The sequence below is a fragment of the Miscanthus floridulus genome, unplaced genomic scaffold (assembly GCF_019320115.1).
Source record: "Miscanthus floridulus cultivar M001 unplaced genomic scaffold, ASM1932011v1 os_2095_2, whole genome shotgun sequence".
Classification (NCBI taxonomy): Eukaryota; Viridiplantae; Streptophyta; class Magnoliopsida; order Poales; family Poaceae; genus Miscanthus; species Miscanthus floridulus.
This window is the reverse complement of record NW_027098098.1, coordinates 30812-53901: the sequence shown is the minus strand read 5'-3', so window position 1 is coordinate 53901 and position 23090 is coordinate 30812. Positions and strand designations below refer to the sequence as shown.

The following is a 23090-nucleotide window of genomic DNA, read 5'->3' as shown; positions in this document are numbered from 1 at the left end:
ATCTTGACTAGGGTCAACACAAGTCAATGCACCCATCCCAGTCAGCATCAGCAAGCCATTCAGCAACCGCCACTTCATCTGTCCATGCCACCTCAGCAGGTCAACATCTCCAGTCAGCAGCACTTTGCAATCTACCCCTGTTGGTTTTCCAATTTCATCTCTGTTTCATGTGCCTTTTATAATCTTCTCTGCTAGCCCCTGAAGTCTAGATATAATTCTATTTTAGCCCTATCAGAAATGAAAAGGAGATTTATTTGTTTTAAAAATGTATTTATGTTTTGGTCCCTAAATTTGAAAAGTATTTACAAATAAATCTTTCTATTTACCAAAATGCCCTTAAAACTTCAAAAGCCTATAACTTTTTGGGAAAATGGTGTTCTTGCCCTTTACACACATGTGTAATTGTGATTTTGCCCTTACTTTTCTAACTTTGTGATTTTGCCCTTAACTGTAGCAAAGTCAACGCGTTTTTGCCCCTGGTCAACGCGAATTTGCCCCTGTTTTTACCGTTGACCAGGGGCAAAATCGCGTTGACTTTGCTACAGTTAAGGGCAAAATCACAAAGTTAGAAAAACGAGGGCAAAATCACAATTTCACGTCAAAGTAGGGACAAGAACACAAGAGCCCCTAACTTTTTAATCGTATCTCCGTTTTTAGTGGTTTTTACGCTCATGCGGTCGTAGAAACAAGCCCTGCATGTTAGCAACCTTTATAGTATGTTTATATTATGTTTCTTTGTTATACTTGTTCCCGTAGTTGTTGTCTATCGAAGAAGACTGAATCAAGGTTGATCCACAAGGAAAGAACAAGTGTCTGAACAGCTTTTGAGGCAAGTGTCATTGACCATACTTGCTCCTACATTTGTTTTACTTTGAGTTAGAGTAGTTAGACCATTAGTTGCATGCAGAGTCCAAATTTAAATCCCATGATAGGGTTTACTAGAACTTGTTTACATTGCGAGTGTTCGGCTGGCCGGCTTTAGCTGGCTGGTTGCTTTTTTTCCAGCTGGAGCAGTGTTTTTTTCTCACAAAATTTCAGCATAAACAGTATTTTTCTAGCATAAACAGTGAACTTAAGTCCAACCGAACACTCCCATTATCGTTGAAACCTGGTTTTGGATAGGTAGTGTCATGCTTAGTTTGCTATCATGGTTGGGATGGAAAGGTTATAATTTAATACTGATTAATGATATATGCAACATGTGGGTTAGTAATCTTTTTAGCAATATGGTGATTAGGAATCTGACAGGATGGAAAATTTGGCTGAGTCTAGTTTGTGCTATGGTATGGTGGATATTGATGGATGTGTGATGACCTAGTGGTTGGTGGTTTTGGGTTGTGCTCGTTCTTGTTGGATTCTAAGGACCGGTTCATGGACAAGTAGCCCGGCTTAACAGCGCAATCTCGAGGGCTACATGGCTCTAGCCCTGGCTAAGTAATTAGCTGTCTATTTCTGTGCATTGTGGAAATTTTAGTGGCACAAGAAGAGGCCTAAATCGATAAATCCTTAGTGAATACACAGGGATGGGAACCACAGCTTTGTAAAGGCCTTGTAGTGAGACCCCGCTTGGCACCTAGGTAGTGTTTAGCATAATGGGGGAAACACGACTCGTGGTGAAAGTGTACAACCTCTGCAGAGTGTAAAACTGATATATCAGCCGTGCTCACGGTCAAGAGTGGCCTAGACTTCTTCTTGATTAGATGGCTTCCTAGTTTGTGGTTGGTGGTTCCCTTGGCAAGGGAATGGTTGGCTCTTGTGGTTGCCTCGGATGGGATCCAAGTGTTGGTTTGGTTCTCTGAAGAGAAGGCAGAATCTCACTTAGTAACTAGGTGCTGAGAAAATTAAGTTAATATGTGTGTCGCTTAGGTGCTAGTGTCAAACAAAGTTAGCCTATCCTTTATTATAAGCCTCATGTCATATTATTCCTACACTTGCTTTCGATGTACTCACCCTTTCTCTTTGTCCTCCTGCTACCCCACCCAGACACTGGAGACCACGAGGAGTATGTTGAAGACAACGCCTTCGACCCCGACGACGTGTTCTAGGCTGGTGCTGCCCCTGGTCAACCTTCCTGTGAAGATGGCGTCCATTTACGCTGGAAGTTCTATGAGATTTTGTTTTAGACCCACGGGTCATTTTGTAATAATGTTTTCGTTATGTAAGCAACTCTGGTTTTGATATTGTAATAAAGTGGATATATGTATGAAAATTGATCGTGTCATACATATGTTGTGTATTCGATTTTGTCTTTAAAATCAGGTATGACACTCTAGCCATAATCTCTGATCATGATCGTATTTTGACAAGTGCCTTCTGGAAGACCCTCTTCACCATCTTCGGCACCTCTCTACGCATGAGCACCGCTTACCACCCGCTGACGGACGAGCAGACCGAGCGGGTGAACCAGTGCCTTGAAATATACTTCCGCTGCTTCACTCATGCCTGCCCTTCTAAATGGGTTCTGTGGGTCTCCCTCGCCGAGTTTTCGTAAAATTCTTCTTACCATTCTTCCTTGGGTCGATCCCCATTTGAAGTCTTCTATGGTTTTCCTCCTCGGCACTTCGGTCATGCTTCCCCTGCAGCCACACCTGTTACTGACCTCAACAATTGGCTGGATGAGCGCGCCGTCATGAATTCCTTGATTTAGCAGTATCTGAGCCGTGCTCAAACGCGAATGAAGCGTCAGGCAGATAAACACCGTTCAAAGCGCCAATTTTCTGTTGGAGACCGGGTGTTCTTGAAACTCTAGCCATATGTGCAACCTTCCTTGGCCAGGCGTGCTAATCAAAAGCTCTCATTCCGTTATGCTTCGGCCCCTACAAGATTCTGGCTCGTATTGGCGCGGCCGCATACAAACTGGAGTTGCCAACTTCTTCCATCCACCCGGTCTTTGATGTATCCCGGCTGAAGGCTTCGCATGGTAAGCTGCCGGTCACTAATGCTCTCCCAGATGAACTTGCCCAGTTTCAGGTGCCACAAGCCATTCTGGATCGTCGCTCCTCCCCAGTGGTGCAGTGGTCCCAGATGCCGCCGTCCCTGGCCACCTGGGAGCTGCTGGTTCCTCTCAAGCAGCGCTTCCCAGGAGCGCCCGCCTAGGGTCATGCCGGCTCTCAAGAAGCGGGGATGGATTGCCAGCGTTCCTTCCTCTGCTACTCTGAAGCAACACTCTGAAGAAGGCGATGCAGAGAAGAGCGACTTGTTAAGTCATCAGGAGAGCAGGCCAAGCCCGTCCGACTGCTGTTGGATAATATGTCCAGAGTTTAATATCCCTCTGTTGCGTTGCCGTGCCGGGCCGGAGAGCGTCACCAGGCCACTTGCTGATGCTGGGCCGCGCGCCGCCGCCCTTGATCTGCAGTGCCGTCGATCCGCCGCGGGGTTGGCATATGGTCATCGGTGTTGCCGGCGGGATGGCCACGCATCTCGCGCTGTTCCGGCACCGATGCAGTGCAACTTTCCGCCGTCGCCGGGGCTCACTGGCTGGCTGTGAGAAGAAGGGGTCGAAGGAGGAAGAACAGTAATAATACGGAGGAGTGCTTAAAATACCATGCCTTCTCTCTCCCTCTCGTACTCAGATATATAGAATTTTTTTTTAATTTTAACCCTTTTTTAATATAATTTTAAATCTAACACTGTCGTTTTTTTTAAAAGAACTAACACTTTTTGCCGCGCCTATTGCCCTGACGCGGCCAAATGCCTATACCACGCCATGCATGGTGGCGCGGCACAGGGCTGACGTGGCGTGGGCCGGCCGGGGGGGGCCGCTGACGTCGCGGGTCTTGCCGCGCCACCGACCCTGGCGCGTCAGTGCCGCGTCCTGATCTGTGGCGCGGCAGGACCAGATATATACCGCTTGCAAGCTCGCCCGCCCGCATGCACCCCTGCCCTGCCCGCCTGCCCGAACGCCGCCGCCAGCTGCCGCCAGCGCCCTACCTGTGGCCGCACGCGCCCGCTCGGCCTTGCCTCGCCCCGCCCGCGCCCGCACGGGCCGGCCTCGGCTGCTCGCCCTAGCCAGCCGCACCACGAATGCCGCCGCGTCAAGGCCGCCCGCTCATAAGGTACCTCCCTCTAGATTTCATATTTTTTTTATTATTATCTAGTATAGTTAGTATTTTTTGTATCCCTACGGTACCTCACGTGCCCTCGCAATCCTCGAGCGACCGTCGCAGAAGCAAAAAAGTTGATGATGGTCTGCTAGTGCTAGCATTTTAAGAGCATGTAGAGGCATCGAGGCTATTTTCATTGATTATTAGTGTCTTTGACCAAATTTATGTAATAGCGTACTAATATTTATGATACATAATAGGTACTATTATATTAAGCATGGAGTATACTTTCGTAATAAACTTATTAGGAGATAGAAATATTGATACCGTTTTTTAGTTTTGATCAAACTTAAACATATTTGACTACTCGAGAAGCAAGATGTGTATTTATTTTAAGACGGAGAGATTACTTGTAATTTTAGAACCAAAGTTTTATATGGATTGATTATGTATTTATTATCTAGTATAGTTAGGATTTTGGGTTTAGAGATTTATGCTAGTTAGGTTAGTGAATTTGTTTGTGAACTTACTAATGTTAACTTGAATTTTGTTAATTTGAATACTCTAACGCTTTGTTTATCAATTTGTAACAGGATGGCCTCTCCCACGCAGCATCCGTTGTACCCCATTCTGAAGGTGGAGTACGATAACCAGCACCGAGCACACATCTTGAGTGACAACGATGCAGAGGTGTCCTTGCCTCCTTTGAGGCCCCGCACTCACATCAGGGCGCATCAGTGGGACGAGCGTTATACGCCGTACATACGGCGTGCCGGCTTCCTTGAGCTTGTCCGTGTTGTCAACCACGGTCTTCCGCCCCTTGATCCAGCACTACTTACTGCAGCTGTAGACAGGTGCGAGTGCATTCTTTGTACGTAAACTTTCTTGTAACAAATTAGAGGCAACTAACAGTCGTTCTATTCTTATAACAGGTGGAGGCCTGAGACCCACATGTTCCACCTACCTTGTGGCGAGATGACCTTGACGTTGCAGGACGTGAAGGCTATTTTAGGCCTTCGGTTGGGGACTTCCAGTGATAGGGATAGTTGACAACGATCACTGGAGGGAGCTGGTGGCTTAGTTTATTGGTTTTCTTCCACCGAACGATGATCCTTCTAAGAAAAATAAGTGAGTAATTCAAGCCTATTTAATACTTGCATTGCTTTACAGCTGGCATCGGGTCTCATTTTCTTTGATCAATTACAGGAAAAGTTTTGGTGTTTCGTCGTCCTAGATCACAGAGCGCTTTGAGTACTTGGACCCATAAGCTGAGGAGGCACAGATCGACAGGTTCGCTCGAGTGTGGCTCTGGCACTTTCTTGGTGCTTTCCTCTTCCCAGACGTCTCGGGCAACACCATCAGCTGGATCTTCCTTGACATACTTCGCCAGCCATGGGAGAACATAGCGGGGTACAGCTAGGGCAGCGCAGTCCTGGCATGGACGTATCGACAACTATGCGTTGCCTGCCGTCGCACTTCAGGATATGCGAACCTTGGGGGTTGCTCCTACCTACTCCAGGTTTGGTGTTGAGAACGATTGCCCATTGGGAGGTCCCTTAATAATGGTTTACCGATAAGTACTTTGGTTCATTATATTCTTCCAGGCAGTTAGATATGATGAGATTATTTGTTGCTAATTCATTACCGTGTTCAATGCAGCAATGGAACGGGCATGATACAATCCCTACAGCTCTGTATATCTGGACGGAAGCACAGTTAGTTAGAGAGAATGCGTGGCGTAAGTATAGGGAGTATACAGACGGTGTCGATGTCCTGACACAGCACCAGGCTATGCTCTCTATACTATCGTAGCAGTGTCTTCTTTGATGTACACTATATCACAACCTAACACAATTATGAAATTTCAGGTGTTTTGATGTCCTTGGGATTCTCCGGAGCTCCAGGACTATCTGAGTCATGTCACTAGGGACGAGTCACACGAGTATCGCTGCGACATTCCTCTTATTTTCTTCCATGTGGTCGAGATTCACTTGCCCATCTGGGTCTGCAGACAGTTTGGAAGAATGATAGGCTGCCCACCGCTTTACTCCACCAATCAAGTATTGCACGGGTGCATTATCGATTAATAACAATGCTACAATTCAGAGGTGTGTTTGGTACAACTAATATCGTTTTGTTGCAGGTTTGACCGTAGGAAGAGGTACAAGACCAAGGATTGGCACGTGACACACAGCTCGTACATGCGGTCCTTGCGGGTCCTCCACACGACCAGCACACCTTCGACGAGTACCTACGGTGGCTTCACAGGTCTACGAGGACACATATCAAGCCCCCGTACACTGACGTGGCGATTGACGAGGACTCAGAGGAAGATGTCATCAAAGATATGTACGACGTTACCACTAGGGAGGACACACAGCTACAGAGAGCCCCGCTTCAAAGATACGTGGTAAGATACTTGAATGGTACAATTTGTTATCCTTTTGGTATTAAGTATGTGTACTAAAACTGTCCAACCGCGTTTCTGTACCCAGGCAACACAATTGTCAAGGCTGTCCAACGAAGCAGCGTTCCGGCTTCACGAGTCTAGAGGGCAGGGGCCACGCGTTCTCGTGGCTTTTGTGGAGGTAAACATAAACTTGTTCGTTTTGAAAATATTTCTTTATTGTATATGCGTTTGGGTAATGAACTAACTTTAACGTCTATTTATGTAGAAGGTGAAGAAGAGCTGTAGGAAGCTAGCTCAGAAGTTGAGCTGCATGGACACTCCTTATGAGGAACCGCCACTCCCCGTGCGGTCGGGTGACACGTCTTCAGCCTCTTTGAGGACACCAACCGGCTCTTCTCAGCCGATGACGCATGGTGCCACTTCCGTGGTACGTACACCACCACATCATAGCGCTGGAAAGGACCCTGCAACCGAGGACGAGGAGGAGGACGGTGACGACGACGACGAACCCCCGGGCTTCCGCGGACAGCACGGCTAGTGGGACGAATGGCCGCATGACGAGATCGACATGTCTCAGCTAGGTGGTGCCCCGTTTGACACCCAAGGAGCCTCGTATGTACTAACAAAGATAGTTTGTTTCAATACGTGGCTCCATGAACTAACGATCATAAAGAATTATAAGTAATCGTGCGTATCATATACCTGCAGGGTACGAGCCGTACGCACCGTCGACGCGACCATACCGATGTTGGCTACACTCTCAATGTGTTGCCAACAAATCCGAAGAGACAGAGGCGTCCGAGGGATCCTTACACTCCTGGGTCTTAGTTTGTTTAGGTCAAACGAATATTGGCATCCGAAACTTGCGGGGTTATTTGGTTATGTTATGTCAAACTTATGTCAAAACAATGAATATGTTATGTGGCAGCTTGTCAACTTGCTTCTTATTCGTTTCTTTGAGTCGCGGTAGCACTGCCGACGAGATTAAGTACCCTGCGTTCGGGAACCGACAATCCCGGCGTATCTGGACACCGGTGGCAATTTTTCGTAATTAATTAGTTAAAATGGTGCATAACCGTATTATGAAAGACGAAAAACTAATCATTAGCTTATCAAATTCTCTATTCGTCCGTGAAAAAAACTCAACAAAATACGGGCGCGACGTGTTTCGATTCTACCATCCAGGTAGCCGGGGCTGGCGGTAGGCGCAGCGGCCAGGTGGTGTGACTGCTCGTGCGGTATGTTTGGTCCAGCCGCACCACACAACAGGGCGCGGCACTGCCGCGCCAGAGTCGGTGGAGCGGCAAGACCCGCCACGTCAGCGGCCCCCCCCCCCGGCCGGCCCACGCCACGTCAGCCCTATGCCGCGCCACCATGTATGGCGCGGCACAGGCATTTGGTCGCGCCAGGGCCATAGGCGCGGCCAAAAATGTTAGTTTAAAAAAACCGACAGAGTTAGATTTAAAATTATTTAAAAAAAAGGTTAAAATTAAAAAAAAAATCGATGTATACTACTTCCCTACGCCTTCCACTCTGGGGCCCACGTGTTTCAGTCAGTGGATGTACCGGTGCCTGCGGGTAGCCGGCTCAAAACAATCGGCTCGTTTCCTTGGCTCGACTGTGGATGACAGGTCGGCTTGTTCAGCCTGTTCACAGTCCCTCTCTATCTCTCTCGGATTCCCTTCCTACGCCGCCGCCGTCGCCTTCTTCCTAGGACGCTGCCGCCGCCCCCATCGGACCACGCCACATCTGCACGAGCATGCACTGGGAACCCTATCTCCTCCTTCCCCTATCTCTCTAGCGCCGCTCCTCCCTCTCTCTCTCTGACCTCCTCCCCGCCCCTCTCTCCCCGGCGCCGTTGTGTGAGCTTCTCTCTGCCGCACCTCATCCGTCCTCTCTCCATCGGAAGAGCCACATTCTTGACCGGTTATTTCATATCTAGGTCTTCAGATCCGAGATTTGTTCTTCACGAAGGTACCTTTCCTGATGAACTGATTTGCTCATATTCCTATTCGATTCGATAGTATAGCTTTCTGTATATTCCTATTCGATTCGATAGTATAGCTTTCTGTAGGTTTCGATTCACTTCGCTTCCTCTATAGGTTTCTGATTTTTTATCTACTCTATCTATTTAGCTATTACGAACTAATTTAGTTCACTTCCCAATGGACAATGGAGTCCAAACCTTTACTATCTAGTGGTTGGTACTGCCAGTTTACTTGCACTGTATTTTTCACAATTCTTGAATACTAGCATTTTATTCTATGGAACTGATACTCTAGTATTTTTCTTCCAATTTGTTTGACAAAAACACCACTGTACAAGGACACAATTTGTTTGAAAAAAAAAACCTATTGGTAGTTCTTTAATCATGTCTTATTCCAAATAAAATTTTAGCAATATGTTAATGGATGTTTTTGTTTTGTCCTCTAGCACTATTCCACTTACACAATACCTAATCTGTGTTTTTAGTTTTCGTTATGCAGGTACACTTCTAATTGTTCCTTTGTATTAATTTCTTTATTATTTCGGAATTTTGAATTGTACCTGTGTTATAGTTATTTCCTATGTGCTGTCACATCTTACTTTTAGCCATGTGATGTGGAGACCTTATAGTCATTCTTATGCAGCTATGCTGAGTAGCGGGTATATCAGTCTTGTATCCTACTGATCATTGTTCTAAATTGTTATTGATACGGTGGCTGCCGCTCCATCATGCCGGTTCCTTCTTTTCCTCTCCCCTATTCCACCATCTCAGTTTCTCTCATCACCATAATAAGATATTAAAATTAAATTATTGATTGCCTAGTCCTTTACTTATTTACTTGCATACAGATGGTCTACCAAAGCTGTAGCACAATATCAATTTAGATTTGAAATGCTTGCTACCTGTTATGCTACATGAAGTAATTCGGTATAGTTCTCCTGCTTACTGAACTTCTTTGAACAACATTTTTCCCTGTTTCTTCAGAGCTCTGCAGGTAGCATGATTTGTTAGATAATTTTTCTAGTTTGTGGGTGAGATTTATATGGACATCAAAGACATTGATTCTTATCTTGAAGAGTAACTAATGGATGCTGTCTTGATGTGATTTTGGATGGGAATCCAATTAGCATTAGCATTTTCTGTGTTGATTGTAGCTTCTTGTAGTCAACTCTAAATTAAGAAGTTGAGACTAAATAAAACTTAATTCAGCTGACCTGCTATTCTTTTTAATATTTTCTGTGATGATTGTAGCGTACTAGGATTTCACATTTTTCTCCTCTCTTCGTTTTAGGGCTTCACATTTATCTGTTTTTTTTTTCATATTGGCGATCACGTCTTTGTCTCCAGGTCGTTATCGTTTTATATCCTCCATTTGTTTGTTTCATTTTCGTTCTTGTCATCTTTATTTTGCTTTTTTTTTTTTGTGCACAGGCACTACTACTTCTGGATTAGCGTGTAGTACCCGTTCATATATTGTCCCCTGGTACTGGACCTACTTGGGCCTTGTTTAGTTGGTGAAATTTTTGGCGAAATGGTACTATAGCACTTTCGTTGTTATTTGACAATTAGTGTCCAATCATAATCTAATTAGGCTTAAAAGATTCGTCTCGTGAATTTCGTCTAAACTGTGTAATTAGTTTTATTTTTTATTTATATTCAATGCTTCATGCATGCGTCTAAAGATTTGATGTGACGGGGAATCTTGAAAAATTTTGCAAAATTTTGGGAACTAAACACTACCTTACTCAGGTGCCTTTTCTTTTCTTGTTGGAGCTTTCTTTTAGGATTGTCAGAATACAACAGTTGCCTTGCTATATCCTGCTGCTTTACATTGTTCTTGATCAGATTTTTTTTTCTTATACAAAACATTCATAATTGTTATATTTATCTCAATCAAGACGTAGGTAGTTCCTTTAATACTTATTTAACTATATCAGAGCGCTATTTTGTATTTATGTGTGCTTTTTGCCCGATTGAAACCATGTTGAGATGGCTTTAAAACGTTCACAGTTTAAGTACCTGATTGAAACCATAATTTATATTTGTTTGCTTGCCTTTGTTCTAACATTTTTGGATGCTGAGATCACTTGACATCCAAACGTTAGGCATAATTTCTATGAGTTTTTTTTTTTTTTTTTTTTTTTTGTAACACAATGTTTGTAATCATGAACTCATCAATCTGGTGTATACCTGAAAAATTGATGTATCAGACAGTAAAGATAGTTTTCCTGGTACAGTCTTCTAGTTTTCATAGATTTGATTTTGGTTGTTTACAGAGGTCTTCTGAATTGTTTTTTGACAGTCCATTCATATAACCCTTCTGTTCATTACCCTTATGAAGCTTGTTCATAGATAGCTCTTTTAGTACCATTGTTGTTTTTACCGTTTTTAGTTATTTTTACGTGTTTTGCTCCTATTATTTTAGTTAAACTGTTTCTGATATGTATTTGGCCTTGTTGACTTTTTTTCTATGATTATCTATCTGTGTAGTGTTGTAAATGAAGTTGCGTATCAGCTTGCTGGAAGAAATTTGAGCCCTTGCTCCAGAAGTGATTGAACAGAAGTCCCCTCATTCTAAGACCACAGTGCTAATATCAGTGCTCTATGAATCAGTTGGCAACCTTTATATCCACTTGCTCACAGAATCGTTCCTATATACCAGTTGGAATCTATACTTCACAATTGTCTCTTTGATTGCCTCACCGGATCTGTAACAAGCAAGATTTATTTATTTGAACGATGAACTATAGTCAAGTGACAGCAGAACATTTTACTAGCATGGGATTACTACGTACCTGTTACGATAGTGACCAGATGTTTCCCACCCATTAAAGTGATGAACTCCTTGAATACCCATTTGAAACTATCAGTGTCTTCCTTTGTCATCAGCACACCAGCAAACAACACACTCTGGAAGTGGTTGTTGACCCCTACAAACATACCAAAAGGCATTTTGTAGATGTTTGTACAGTACGTAGTGTCGAATGTAATTGCATCACCAAAGAAGTTGTACTGGCTTCGACTCCGTCCACTTGTCCAAATTAGTGTTTTGACCTTTTTATCACCATCAAGATCTACACTGAACTGAAACCCAGGATCTTGTGATCGCATCTTTCTGAATATTTCTAAAGTCTTTGAAATATCATCGTCCTTTTGGTCCCTTGAAATCTGAGAACAGACAGCCCTCAGTGATTTCTGATTGAAAGGCACACCGTCCATACTTCCATACAAACTTCCCATAATACAATGTACCCTGCTTAGGGACACATTATTCTCCCTTAGATAGCAAATCATATCCTTCGTGCATTGCTCTATCTTACTATGTGAATTCCATTCTCTTTTTTCTCCACAGGGCACAGACATGGGATGGTTGTGTTGAGTTACATGTTTACTAACATACCAACCTAGATCTTCTGTTCGGTGCATCCTTGCAATGCATTCTCTTGGAATTATTTTTGCAGCGTTTGTCAAATCCCTGAATGAAAAAAAGATATTATTGAATTAATTTAGCATCTTATAAATTCCCATTAAGTGATCAATCTGCTATTGAACTGAAGATAGTGCTCACCTCCTTCTCACACACTATTTCCTGCATTGTTCTCATCTGGTTTACTCTGTTCTTAGCAAAGCTTCCAAAACGTATCCCGAAACCAACTTCCCATGAATAAAGATTGTAGAATTTGTATGCCTCTGCCCTAGAATCAAACACCATCCCTAGCTTTGGCTCAAATATGTGAACTGTAATGTGCTTTGGTGCATTCCTCATTGCCTTTTCAATTGTGCCAATATCTCTTGGCGGCCTGCTTTCTGGAATTTTGTACCCCTTTGGGAAACGGCGCCTCCAAGACAACGTCAAATGTCAGAAAACAGGAAAGACTTTTGCAAAAAAGGTAAAACGTAAAAATAATTGCTTAGTATACATAATATTATGCTTTTTGCTTGACAATAGTACTAACAAGTATTTATCTCGTGTAACATCCTTAATTCACTTTAGAGCATAAATATAATATTAACATTCATTTAATATAATACTCCCACGTAAATTTCCTCTCTTCAGAAGCTAGTAATGGCACTAAAGTAATGTATACATGTTCACATTTACCTTTTCTTTGGCACTGCACGTCCATGAATGTTAAGATGAACAATTTCATATTCAGTTGATTTCTCTGCAATATCTGCATTTACATTTATATTGGCCATCCTTTGCATTTCTGCTTCTTCCTCTAAGCTTTGATCAGATTCTTCATCATCTACCTCATGGTATTCTTGTTCATCATCAGTGCTTATCTTATCTTCTTCATTGTCATCCATAAGTTCCTCAACATTAACAACGTCTACACGGAATATTTTAAACACAACTTGTTAAAACTTAGAAGTTCCTAATTCAATTTTTTATAACTAATAATTCTAATGTTTATTACTAATCATTTTTTCCTTTCCATATTCATAAACCACTAGTTCATCAAAACATTACAGATGTATTGTTTATAACTGTCGAATTAATCAGAACTTTGTTCAGCAGCTAAAATCCTTATACATACCATTTACATTGACGTTGCTCCCACTTAGCGGGTAGTTTGCATGTGGTCCTATATTTGTCCCGATGCTTGATTCTTTCTCTGTCACAGGAATTTCCTGATGCATTTGCTGAAAGTTGCAGTTCGGTGAGGATACACTACGGGGGTGTTTGGTTCTGTAGTCGCTCCTAAAATTCATGTCACATCGAATATTCGGATGCTAATTAGGAGGACTAAACATAAGCTAATTATAAAACTAATTACACAGATGGAGACTAATTCACGAGACGAATCTATTAAGCCTAATTAATCCATCATTAGCACATGTTCACTGTAGCATCATATTGTCAAATCGTGGACTAATTAGGCTTAATAGATTCGTCTCGCAAATTAGTCTCCATCTATGTAATTGGTTTTGTAATTAATCTATATTTAATGTTCCTTATTAGTATCTAAACATTCGATGTGACAGGAATTTTAGGAGCGACTAAAGAACCAAACAGGGCCTACGTAGCAATTCCTGAAATGTGCCTATCAATAAATGATTTGGTCAGAATCAGTATTAATGATTGGTTGTAGTATGCACTAATTCAGTCTGTTCGCTTGTTGGTTTCAGTCAGGGCTTATCAGCCAGCCAACAGTGTTTTCCTCTCACAACAAACCACCCAGCATCAGCCAGGCTTATCAGCCCAGAAACCAACCAGCGAACCGGTCGATTGTAGGCTCCATTGACATCATGCCAGGTTTATCTTCTTGTTGGATTGGTTGAATTTGCGAGTGTGCATTGTAACCAAAAAACAATCCATTCTGCTGCATATTACTGAATCCCTGAATCCCCAAATTTCCTCCTACCAAATGCAGACCAGACCTTACCATTAAATTGCAAACAAACTTCAAGAGAATTGGTACTGCATTCAATAGTCTGCCATAACTAGATCCACTATCACAGGGAGCTTGTATGTGATAATGGACATATTAACTCCAATATCACAGGGAGCTTGTATGTGATAATTGGGCAAACAACATTCGTGAAAAATGCCATAACTAGATCCAGAACTGTATTCACTAAATAAAACTGAATATAGGACAACTGCTTCTCGCAATATAAAATGGCAAACAAACCTGGGGAGAATTGACATGCGTTTCACAACATTCTTACTAAGAAATGGCAAACAAATACTGAGGAAATTGACATACTGAATACTAGAACAGAAGGATATTAAACTCTGGAATACGAAATCTACATTCATGACCTCTACTTATTTAGTTCCAGAATCTAATCAGTTAGTATAAGTGACTATCGGGCAACTGGTTGTCGCAAGTACTGCAGAACGTGCATTTCCAAGAAACAAACAAAAAAAAAAACGCACCTGTATTCTGTATAGCAACTTGGCGCTGATTGTACTGGATGGAAACGTCGCCGCTTCTCTGATGCGCCGAATTGAAGATGAAGCCGCTGCCATGAATTGGAAGAACAAGATTCGCAGATCCTACAGCGATTTGGTTCGCTGCTGGACGAAACATACCGCCTCCATTGAACTGCATCGGTGCCTGGAAAAATGGCGACGCGTTGTTGAATCCTACCACATCGCCAGGAACCCAGACCGGAGCTATTGAGCTCCCCTGAGGCCCTCGCGTAGCCGTATTGCCGTACGCGCCATAAATCGGGTGGAAATAAGCATATGGATGAACCCCATCGCCGTGAATAGCGGAGGATGCGGTAGGAAGCATTGGAGGAGAACGAAGAACAAGCTTTGGGGATCTAGGGTTTGAGGGGAAAGCATAGAGCACTGGTTTGAGAGCTCCGCGACGTCGACCGGCGACCCGCGGGGCCGCGCCCTCCTGGCCAGCTGCCCGCCTTGGATTGGAAAGCCGCGAGCGTCACAGTGACGCCGACGTAGATCCAGCGACGCCCACGGCAACGACTGCGGGACGGGGAAGAACTTGGGGAACGGGGGTGGCGGATCTATGCTTGCGCACTGTGAACAGGGAGGAAGGAAAGAGGGGCGGCGGCGCCAGTAGCGACGGGAGTGGGGTGACAGAGATGAGAGAGAGAGAGAGGGCGCGGCGGTGGACGGCGGCGGCGGCGGCGCGTTGAGAGATCTGGGAAGGGGAGGAGGAGAGTCCAGAGAGTGTCGTCGTGGACGGCGGCGGCGGCACCGTTTGAATTGTTTGGAGGAGAGAGGAGATGTAGGAGAGAAGAAGAAGAGAGATGATGAGCCGAGAGAGAGAAGCCGCAGCCGAGTGATATGAGCCAAGTGCGAGACTCAAGCCACCAAGCCACGATTGGGTGCAGCCGCTTCAATAAACAAGCAATCTCTAGAGAAAAGCTCCGCGCGCGCTCATACGCGTGGTTTTTTCCCTCTCTTGCGTGTGTTGTTCCCAGCGGCAATCTGTATATACATATGCCGTTCCTGGCGTCGTTGAAGGCCAGCGGCAGCCTACACATGCAAAATATATAACCATGCAGGAGCTAAGTCATGGCTGCATGCATGAGAAGGAAACAAGCAAAGAGAGGGTTACGTACGTCCTTGCTGTCGCCATGGTTGCTACCGCGTCGTCCTCCACCTCCTCGCGCCATGGTTGTTGCCCTCCACCTCCTCGTTGATAGCGACGAGGGGCAGGCGCCATGACCGCTAACGCGTCGTCCTCCCTCTCCTCACCGATAGCGATGTGGTGCATGTTGGCCTCAAGTACTCAATTACACACGTTTGATCAGTGGCTAACCTAAGAAAACGAGAAATCAATCAAGAACACAGAACACACACAGACATGGCAACTGTCGGCTGACAAAGCTATTTTCCTCCGATGAGTTAGAACGATACAAGCACAAAAAGCAAGTGGTTCTCTTGTGTTTTCCACACCTTAACACACATACTACTTACACCAGTAATTAACACACACGCTAATATGGAAATAAACTGCTAAAAGACTGATACAAAGTCGCTTCAGCACAACTGCTTCACACATGCGCTCGCCATGCACATCGTGGGCGCGCTCACCGCGCTCTTGCCTGCTGATTTCAAATGCCCGAGCTCCCACGTCATCTCCTGTCCACGTGTCTCCAGGCAATGTCATCATCATCTGTACCCAAGCTGGATTAGTCCAACATTCTCCCCCCAAATCTTGCTGTGCACTGATCTCTCACAGCTATGCCTTTTGGTCATTGGTGCAGACTCTCTTCACCACAATTTGACCCCTCTCCACACACTCTCTGATGAAGTGATACTTCATATGAATATGCTTGCTGCACCCATTCAACACTAGGTTCTTCATCAATGCAAAGCAATGGCTGAATTGTTGTCTACAAACAATATATGTCACCACTCTTGGTTCAGTGGAGGTGAGCTCTGCCAACAGATTTCTGAGCCAAAGAGCCTGCATTGCTAGCTTAAACAACATCATCCATGGCAAAAGCATAGATGAGATATATAGAAATATATTTCTTTTTTGCAAAGGAATGAAGTTTAGGGAACTCTAATCTTAAGACCCGTGAGTGCCAAAGATTGTCCTAGAGAAGAGAACCTTTTCCATCCACAATTTGAAGTTTAGTAAACATCTTGAAGGTGTCCAACGATTTCAGATTATCCCTCCACCAGAAAGAGCCTTGTTTCACATGATTTGGTGGCCTTCCATTTGGGTGGAGTTTTTCCAGAAATAATGTTCACCCAAGGGATGTCCAACTTAATGAAAATTTTGTGAAGATTTTTCATTGTTAAGGCTTCACTGTGAGATTTCAAATTAGTCACCCCCGGACCACCTTCTTCCTTTGGCATGCACACCATTTTCCAAGCTGCCTTAGGAGGCTTTTTTGCATTTAAATAAGCTCTTCTCTAAAGATAGTGCTTTCTAAACTTCTCAATATGCTTGATAACTGCTGCTGGCAGAGTGAAAGTAGTCATGTAGAAAGTTGGGAGAGAGGAGACCACATCATTAAAAAATCGGGAACGCTCAGCCACGGGTGTCCGTCCCGTCGGATGCAGCTCCCAGTCCTGCCTCGCTCCTGTGCTATCAGTGGACTAGCCTCTAAAAAAAGATAACTTCCCCACTTGGGGTGTGGTGTCCTCCTCAACTGCTCCAAGTCCCTCACCACACCGCACCTCCAGCCGACCCCGTCGCCGCTGAAAGGTCCTTGTTTGGTTTTGGTAATTGAGTGACAACTTAGGTGGACTAATTGTGTTTATGTGAGATACACAGGTGATTAGTCCACAGGTACATGTGTGTGAGCAACATATGCCATGAAAGTGAAAATGGCTTGGAGATGTTGCAAAGCTCACATATGTGATGATGAAGGAGTTCATTGCACATGAGACATGACATTGAGTCATGTGATCAAGGTGGAGAAGATCAAGACAAGACTTGGCTTGATGGACCGGTTGCAAGCGTGAAGGGCAAGTCAAAGGCTTTGGAGTGATGGACCGCGTGGCGGTGAAGCTTGAGCAAGATTTGGCGCCGATGGACGATGGCAACGGTGAAGAGCAAGTGAAGTCAAGATCGATGAACCAATATGATCACGTGATGATATGAAATGGATCATATCATTGTTGATCGAGTTGGTGCATGTGTTGCATCAACATTGAAGGAGATGGAATGGAATGCGCAAGGCAAAGGTATAACCTAGGGCATTTCATTTCACCGGTCATAGGTGTGTAGAGAAGTTTATGACCGGGTTTAGGATAGATGGCCGTACTATCAAGAGGGGCAAACTTGTTTGCATATCGGTCATCTAGTGCCACTCGAGTGATCTAACTTTGCATCGTCGCTAGGATCGAGTGGCGTGGCAAGTTGAGTGGCTAACATCCTTTGGGAAATGATTGTGAAAAGCTAACACATATACACATAGTGGTGTACACTTAGTGGTGTTAGCACATTTACAAAGGTGGTGGTGTTTGCAGGGTTGAGATGGGTTTGGGTCCCTCTCTCCCTCCCGCCGTTGCATATGCATTTAGGATCTAGTGGAGTGCTAATACCCTTGAAAATATTTGTGAAAATATGCTAACACTTGTGCACAAGGTGATACACTTGGTGGTGTTGGCACATCTACAAAGGAGGTGGTGTTGGCACAAGCTCGGCGGGATTCGGCGCTTTCGGAAAAATGGAATGCCTATTTTCTATTACGCCGGATGCAAGTTCTTGTGGTTGGCACATTGGTGCAAGGGTGAAGAAGTTAGAAGTGAAAACGAGTTGGTCGCGAAGACGCTGGCGTCGGTCAACTGACCGGACGCTGGGTCTGAAACCACCGGACGCTGGCTGTGTCCGGTCGAGGAAAACCAGGTTTCGACCCTTACTGTACTCGACCGGACGCTGAGGTTCCAGCGTCCGGTCAGTTTTAACCGGACGCGTCCGGTCGAGGTCGGTACCTTACTGGAAACGACCGGACGCTGGGGGTTCAGCGTCCGGTCAGTTGAAACTGCTGCGCCCGGTCAGGTCAAGTGACCGTTGGAATCGGGACACGTGGCCGTCTGCGGGCGACCGGACGCTGAGGTCCAGCGTCCGGTCAACACGACCGGAGCGTCCGGTCGGCCCGATTTTTGCCCAGTGAAGGGGTAACGGCTAGTTTAGCCCTTGGGGCTATAAATAGAAGTGGCCTTCGGCCATGGCTTCAGTGGAGCACCTTAGGGGACTTTGTGTCCATGCTTAAGAGTGCTTAAGAGCCCTCCATCTCACACATACTTGATAGTGATCATTCAATTGTGTGAGTGAGCGATTCTAGTGTGATTGCATCGTGAGGTTGCATCAAGTGGCACTAGGTGATCGAGTTGCAAGCCGGTGGTGCTTGTTACTCTTGGAGGTTGCCACCTCCTAGACGGCTTGGTGGTGGTCTCCGTCGAAGCGCGCAAGAAGCTTGTGCGGCCCTCTGGAGAAGTGCTTGTGAGGGGCATTGTGCTCGCCCCGCGGGAGCCGCGAAGAGCAACTCTAGTAAAGCGTGTCATTGAGCTACCCTCACTCAAGGGGTAGGTTCTTGCGGCGCCCAACGTGCGGGCTTAGCGGGTGATGCTAATTAGCCGCCGAACCACCAAGTGAGCGGTCGACACAACGGGGACTAGCGTGTTGGCAAACACGTGAACCTCGGGAGAAAAATCATCGTGTCAACCTTGTTCTTCCCGTTGGTTTGCATCCCCATTACACAAGCTTAAAATTACTTTTATATATATTAAGCTTGTGTAGTTGCTCTTGTAATTAGATAGCTTGTGTAGCTTGCTAATTACCTTCTTGCTTGTGTAGCATAGAAGTAGCTTCCTTGCGTGGCTAATTTGGTCTTAGTAACCTTGTTAGTCACATTGCTTAGTTTGTGTAGCTAAGTATTTGCGCTCTCTAATTTGGCATTGGTTGCCTTATTATTGAGCATTGCTAGTGAGCTTAGTTGGCTTTGTGCTTTTGCTTACTAGTATGTGTAGGAGCTCCCTTGTTGCTTAAAGTATTAGTGGCATAGGTTTGTGTGACCTTGCTTCTAGAATTGGTTAGGAGAGCTCTAGCTAGCCCGGCACCTTTATTGTTTGATTAGTATCTTTGCAAGGTGCTAGTGAACATAGATAGAGGGGTGTAGTCTTGGCTAAGACCGATAGTTTTAATTCCGCACTTGTTTTGGTTAGCCAACGTGATTAAGTTTTAAAAAGGACTATTCACCCCCCCCTCTAGTCGCCATCTTGACCCTTCAGCCGCAAGGTCCCACAACAGGGCGCTCTCTCTTCCCTGCTCCCTTCCCAGCATGAAGCGCCTGCTCCAGCGTCTCTCCCGCGTGGCCGGCCCTTCCCACGTTGGTCATTCCCACGAGGCACCCGGCCCCTTCTCTCGCTGCTCTACATGCCCGCGCCGCACCACCATCTAGCGCCGCGCCCCCATCCACCTCGCCCGTCACCGAAGGGGAGGCAGGGGAGGCCTGCGCCTGTGCCTGGGAAGGCATGTGCCTGCGTGTGTGCCCCCATCCACCTCGCGTCGTCGGTAGGAAGAGGAGGCCTGCTCCACCGCAGTTCCCCACTAGGTAGGCCGTGGCCCTCTGGCAATGCTGTGTTTTCAAGTGTTTTCAAGAGTTTTTAGACATGTTGCAAGCCTATATTTTAAATGTTTCAGTTGTTTCAGATGTATATTTCAAATGTTTCATACGGATGTTGCAAAAGTAGATAGGATGTTGCACATGTTGTAATGGCTATACACGTATGTTTTAAGTGTATATTCCAAATGTTTCATTTGTTCCAGATAAATGTTGCAAGTGTTTTATCTTGATGTTGCAAAGTAGATCTGGATGTTGCAAATACATGCATGTTGCAAGCATATGTTTCAAGTGTTTTTAGGTGTTTCATACGTATGTTTGTAGGTGTTTTATCTGGATGTTGCATATGTTTGCAATTGTTTTCAAATATTTTTCAGGCGGTTTCGCAAGTGTTTCATACGCTTGTTTCAAGTGTTTCATATGTCTTCTTTTGTATGTTGCAACTGTTGCATCTGGATGTTTCAAAATTAGATCGGAGTGTTGCACATGGGATGCGCGTGGGAAGAGGCTGATGGTGCGGACGACGTCCGGGACGGCGCAGGCCCACTACTGGTGCGCTCGCTTGCGAGCCCGACGCGCTAAGCGCCTGCTCGTACTGTGCGAGCAGCACCCGACACTAGCGCCTGGATCGGACATCTGGGCGCTAGCAAGTCCTTTAAAAAACTGGCTAAGAGATATGGATCGGACAGCCAACAACCAGCATGTGCTTTCCTATTGACTGGAGAGCCGATATGTGCCAAGAATTCGATGTGGATCAGACGAAGACAAAGTGCCTATAGATCTCAGAAATAATTACTACTCACTATGTCTCTTTTTAAGTATCGATGTGGTATTCGTGCTGGTCGAATTTTCTTAAATTTAATTAGGTTTATAGAAAATATTAGCAATATTTGTATCTCCAAATAAATTTATTATAAAAATAGATTTTATAGTTTATCTAATGATACTAATTAAGTACCATAAATATTAATATTTTTTGTTGATATTTGATCAAAGTTGAGTACATTTAACTTCTCGTGAAGCGAGAACAACAGTTAAAAGAAGGAACGGAGGGAGTACGTCGAAGAACAAGTAGCAGTAGCGGAGTATTACCTGTGTCGATAGACCCCGATGGTGGTCTCCCTCCCAACCTGGGTGACAAGTGACAACTGACAATCACGCGGGAGTTATTTAACTTCTCTAAAGTGAGAACAACACTTAAAAGAAGGAACGGAGGGAGTACGTCGAAGAACAAGTAGCAGTAGTGGAGTATTACCTGTGTCGATATGATAGACCCCGATGGTGGTCTCCCTCCCAACCTGGGTGACAAGTGACAACTGACAATCACGCGGGAGTTATTTAACTTCTCTAAAGTGAGAACAACACTTAAAAGAAGGAACGGAGGGAGTACGTCGAAGAACAAGTAGCAGTAGTGGAGTATTACCTGTGTCGATATGATAGACCCCGATGGTGGTCTCCCTCCCAGCCTGGGTGACAAGTGACAACTGACAATCACGCGGGAGTTATTTGATGGAGTAGTAGTGGAGTATTACCTGCTGTCGATCGCTGGATTACTTTAGTTGACTTGGTGCCCGCTGCCTGCTGGTCAAGCACGGCACGTAGACTTCATTGCGCTTGTGCATACATATCACTTTATTTTTGCATATATATATATATAGAGAGAGAGAGAGGTAGATCAAGCTATGTGCCACTCAAAACTACTGGAGTACATAGTTTACATTCCATGCACAAATAGCCAAAAAGACAAAAACAACGAAGAGCTAGCCAGGCTCTCACAAAATGATTGCTCGGCTACTCCATCTTCAAGGAGCTGCTGCTGCAGTCTTCGTCTTGACCCTTTCCGTGACACTGTCCTCGTCCTTTTCTGCTCACGCAAGGGCGGTCTCGGCTCGTTGCTGCGTTGCAAGCGAGTGCGAGGCACTCATCTCCTTCAAGAAAAGCTTCGTAGACCCTAACGGGCTCCTCTCGTCATGGCGAGGCGAAGACTGCTGCGGGTGGAAGGGAGTCCGGTGCGACAACCAAACGGGCCATGTCATCAAACTTGACCTCCGTGGCCCTGAGGACTTTACGGAAGAGTTCAAACGGAGAGGTCAGATCATGAACTCCACCATTATTGCTGCCTTACCACATCTGAGATACTTGGATCTCAGCTTCAACGACTTCAATTATAGCATAAACGAACCTTTGTCGTTTCTGGGTGCCCTCAACAATCTAAGGTACCTCAACCTCTCCTCTGCTGATTATTCGGGGAGTATACCTTGGCAGCTTGGTAACCTTTCTCGCTTGCAGCACCTTGATCTTAGCAGTTTTCCGGACGTATACGTATCAGATCTTACATGGCTTCCACATCTATCTTCACTAAGGAGCCTTGTTATGAGCTCATGGAACCTCAACTCCGCAAGTGATTGGGTGAGCAAGGTTAACATGCTGCCTAATCTGAAAACCCTCGACCTGTCTTGTTGTCTACTTGACAGCAAAATCTTACATCTTTCCCATTCTAACCTCACACATCTTGAGATCCTTGATTTGTCTTACATTCCATTTAACTCGTTCCTCCAACACAGCTGGTTTTGGGATGTCACTACCATCAAGAAGCTTTATCTCTCTTCCTGTGGATGGTCTGGGCCCATCCCTGCTGCATTAGGAAACATGTCCTCGCTTGAGGTCTTATATATAGATCAGAATTCCATATCAGGTATCGTTCCAACGGCCTTGAAAAATTTGTGCAGTTTGCAGTTACTCAATTTGGAATACAACAGTATCAATGCGGACATGATAGGGAGACTACCGCAGTGTTCATGGAGCAAGTTGCGTGAGCTACACTTGAATGCTGCAAATTTGACTGGGCAGTTGCCGGCTTGGATAGGAAATCTGACTAGTCTCAGCTACCTTGACCTATCATCGAACATGTTGGTTGGTTCTATACCATCTGGGATAGGAAACATGAGGAGTCTAGGTTACCTTGACCTATCATCAAACATGTTGAGTGGTTCTATACCATCTGCTGGGATAGGAAACATGAGGAGTCTGAGTTACCTTGCCCTCTCTCGCAACATGTTGGTTGGTTCTATACCTTCTGGGATAGGAAACATGAGGAGTCTAGGTTACCTTGACCTATCATCAAACATGTTGAGTGGTTCTA

The 23090-nt window shown here is 45.0% G+C and overlaps 2 protein-coding genes and 1 long non-coding RNA gene across 5 annotated transcripts; 2 read left to right on the top strand and 1 right to left on the bottom strand.

Moving 5' to 3' along the window:
• The first annotated feature begins 8090 nt into the window (after window positions 1-8090).
• LOC136534614 (uncharacterized) lies at window positions 8091-11051 on the top strand. The gene is made up of 3 exons (XR_010778763.1): window positions 8091-8427; window positions 9084-9974; window positions 10931-11051. It is a non-coding gene; the product is annotated as an uncharacterized lncRNA (long non-coding RNA).
• Window positions 11052-11777: 726 nt separating this feature from the next.
• LOC136534613 (uncharacterized) lies at window positions 11778-15349 on the bottom strand. 3 transcript variants are annotated; one of them, XM_066527020.1, is made up of 5 exons: window positions 14328-15349; window positions 12982-13805; window positions 12543-12774; window positions 12009-12279; window positions 11778-11915 (listed from the first exon to the last, which is right to left on the bottom strand). In XM_066527020.1, the coding sequence occupies exons 2-5, from the start codon at window positions 13154-13156 to the stop codon at window positions 11832-11834; spliced, it is 762 nt and encodes a 253-aa protein (XP_066383117.1). In that variant the 5' UTR covers window positions 13157-13805; window positions 14328-15349; the 3' UTR covers window positions 11778-11831. The 3 variants fall into 3 exon arrangements, with proteins under 3 accessions (XP_066383117.1, XP_066383118.1, XP_066383116.1); XM_066527021.1 differs by having other exon boundaries at window positions 12982-13488; XM_066527019.1 differs by having other exon boundaries at window positions 12982-13087.
• A 6351-nt stretch (window positions 15350-21700) lies between these two features.
• On the top strand, window positions 21701-22750 carry LOC136534610 (receptor-like protein EIX2). Its single transcript, XM_066527015.1, has 2 exons — window positions 21701-22357; window positions 22513-22750. Exons 1-2 carry the CDS (start codon window positions 21728-21730, stop codon window positions 22609-22611), a joined length of 729 nt encoding a protein of 242 aa, XP_066383112.1. The 5' UTR covers window positions 21701-21727; the 3' UTR covers window positions 22612-22750.
• The last annotated feature ends 340 nt before the right edge of the window (window positions 22751-23090 follow it).

Bases quoted from the DNA above. Each gene is read 5' to 3' on its own strand.
- LOC136534613 (XM_066527019.1), bottom strand. From the start codon at position 14,420: ATGGCAGCGGCTTCATCTTCAATTCGGCGCATCAGAGAAGCGGCGACG. The intron at 12,775-12,981 runs GTATGTATAAGG...TATTCCGTGTAG, and splicing joins GAGCAACGTCAATGTAAATG to ACGTTGTTAATGTTGAGGAA. The intron at 12,280-12,542 runs GTAAATGTGAAC...GTTGTCTTGGAG, and splicing joins CGTGCAGTGCCAAAGAAAAG to GCGCCGTTTCCCAAAGGGGT.
- LOC136534610 (XM_066527015.1), top strand. From the start codon at position 21,728: ATGATTGCTCGGCTACTCCATCTTCAAGGAGCTGCTGCTGCAGTCTTC. The intron at 22,358-22,512 runs GTGAGCAAGGTT...CCTCCAACACAG, and splicing joins TCAACTCCGCAAGTGATTGG to CTGGTTTTGGGATGTCACTA.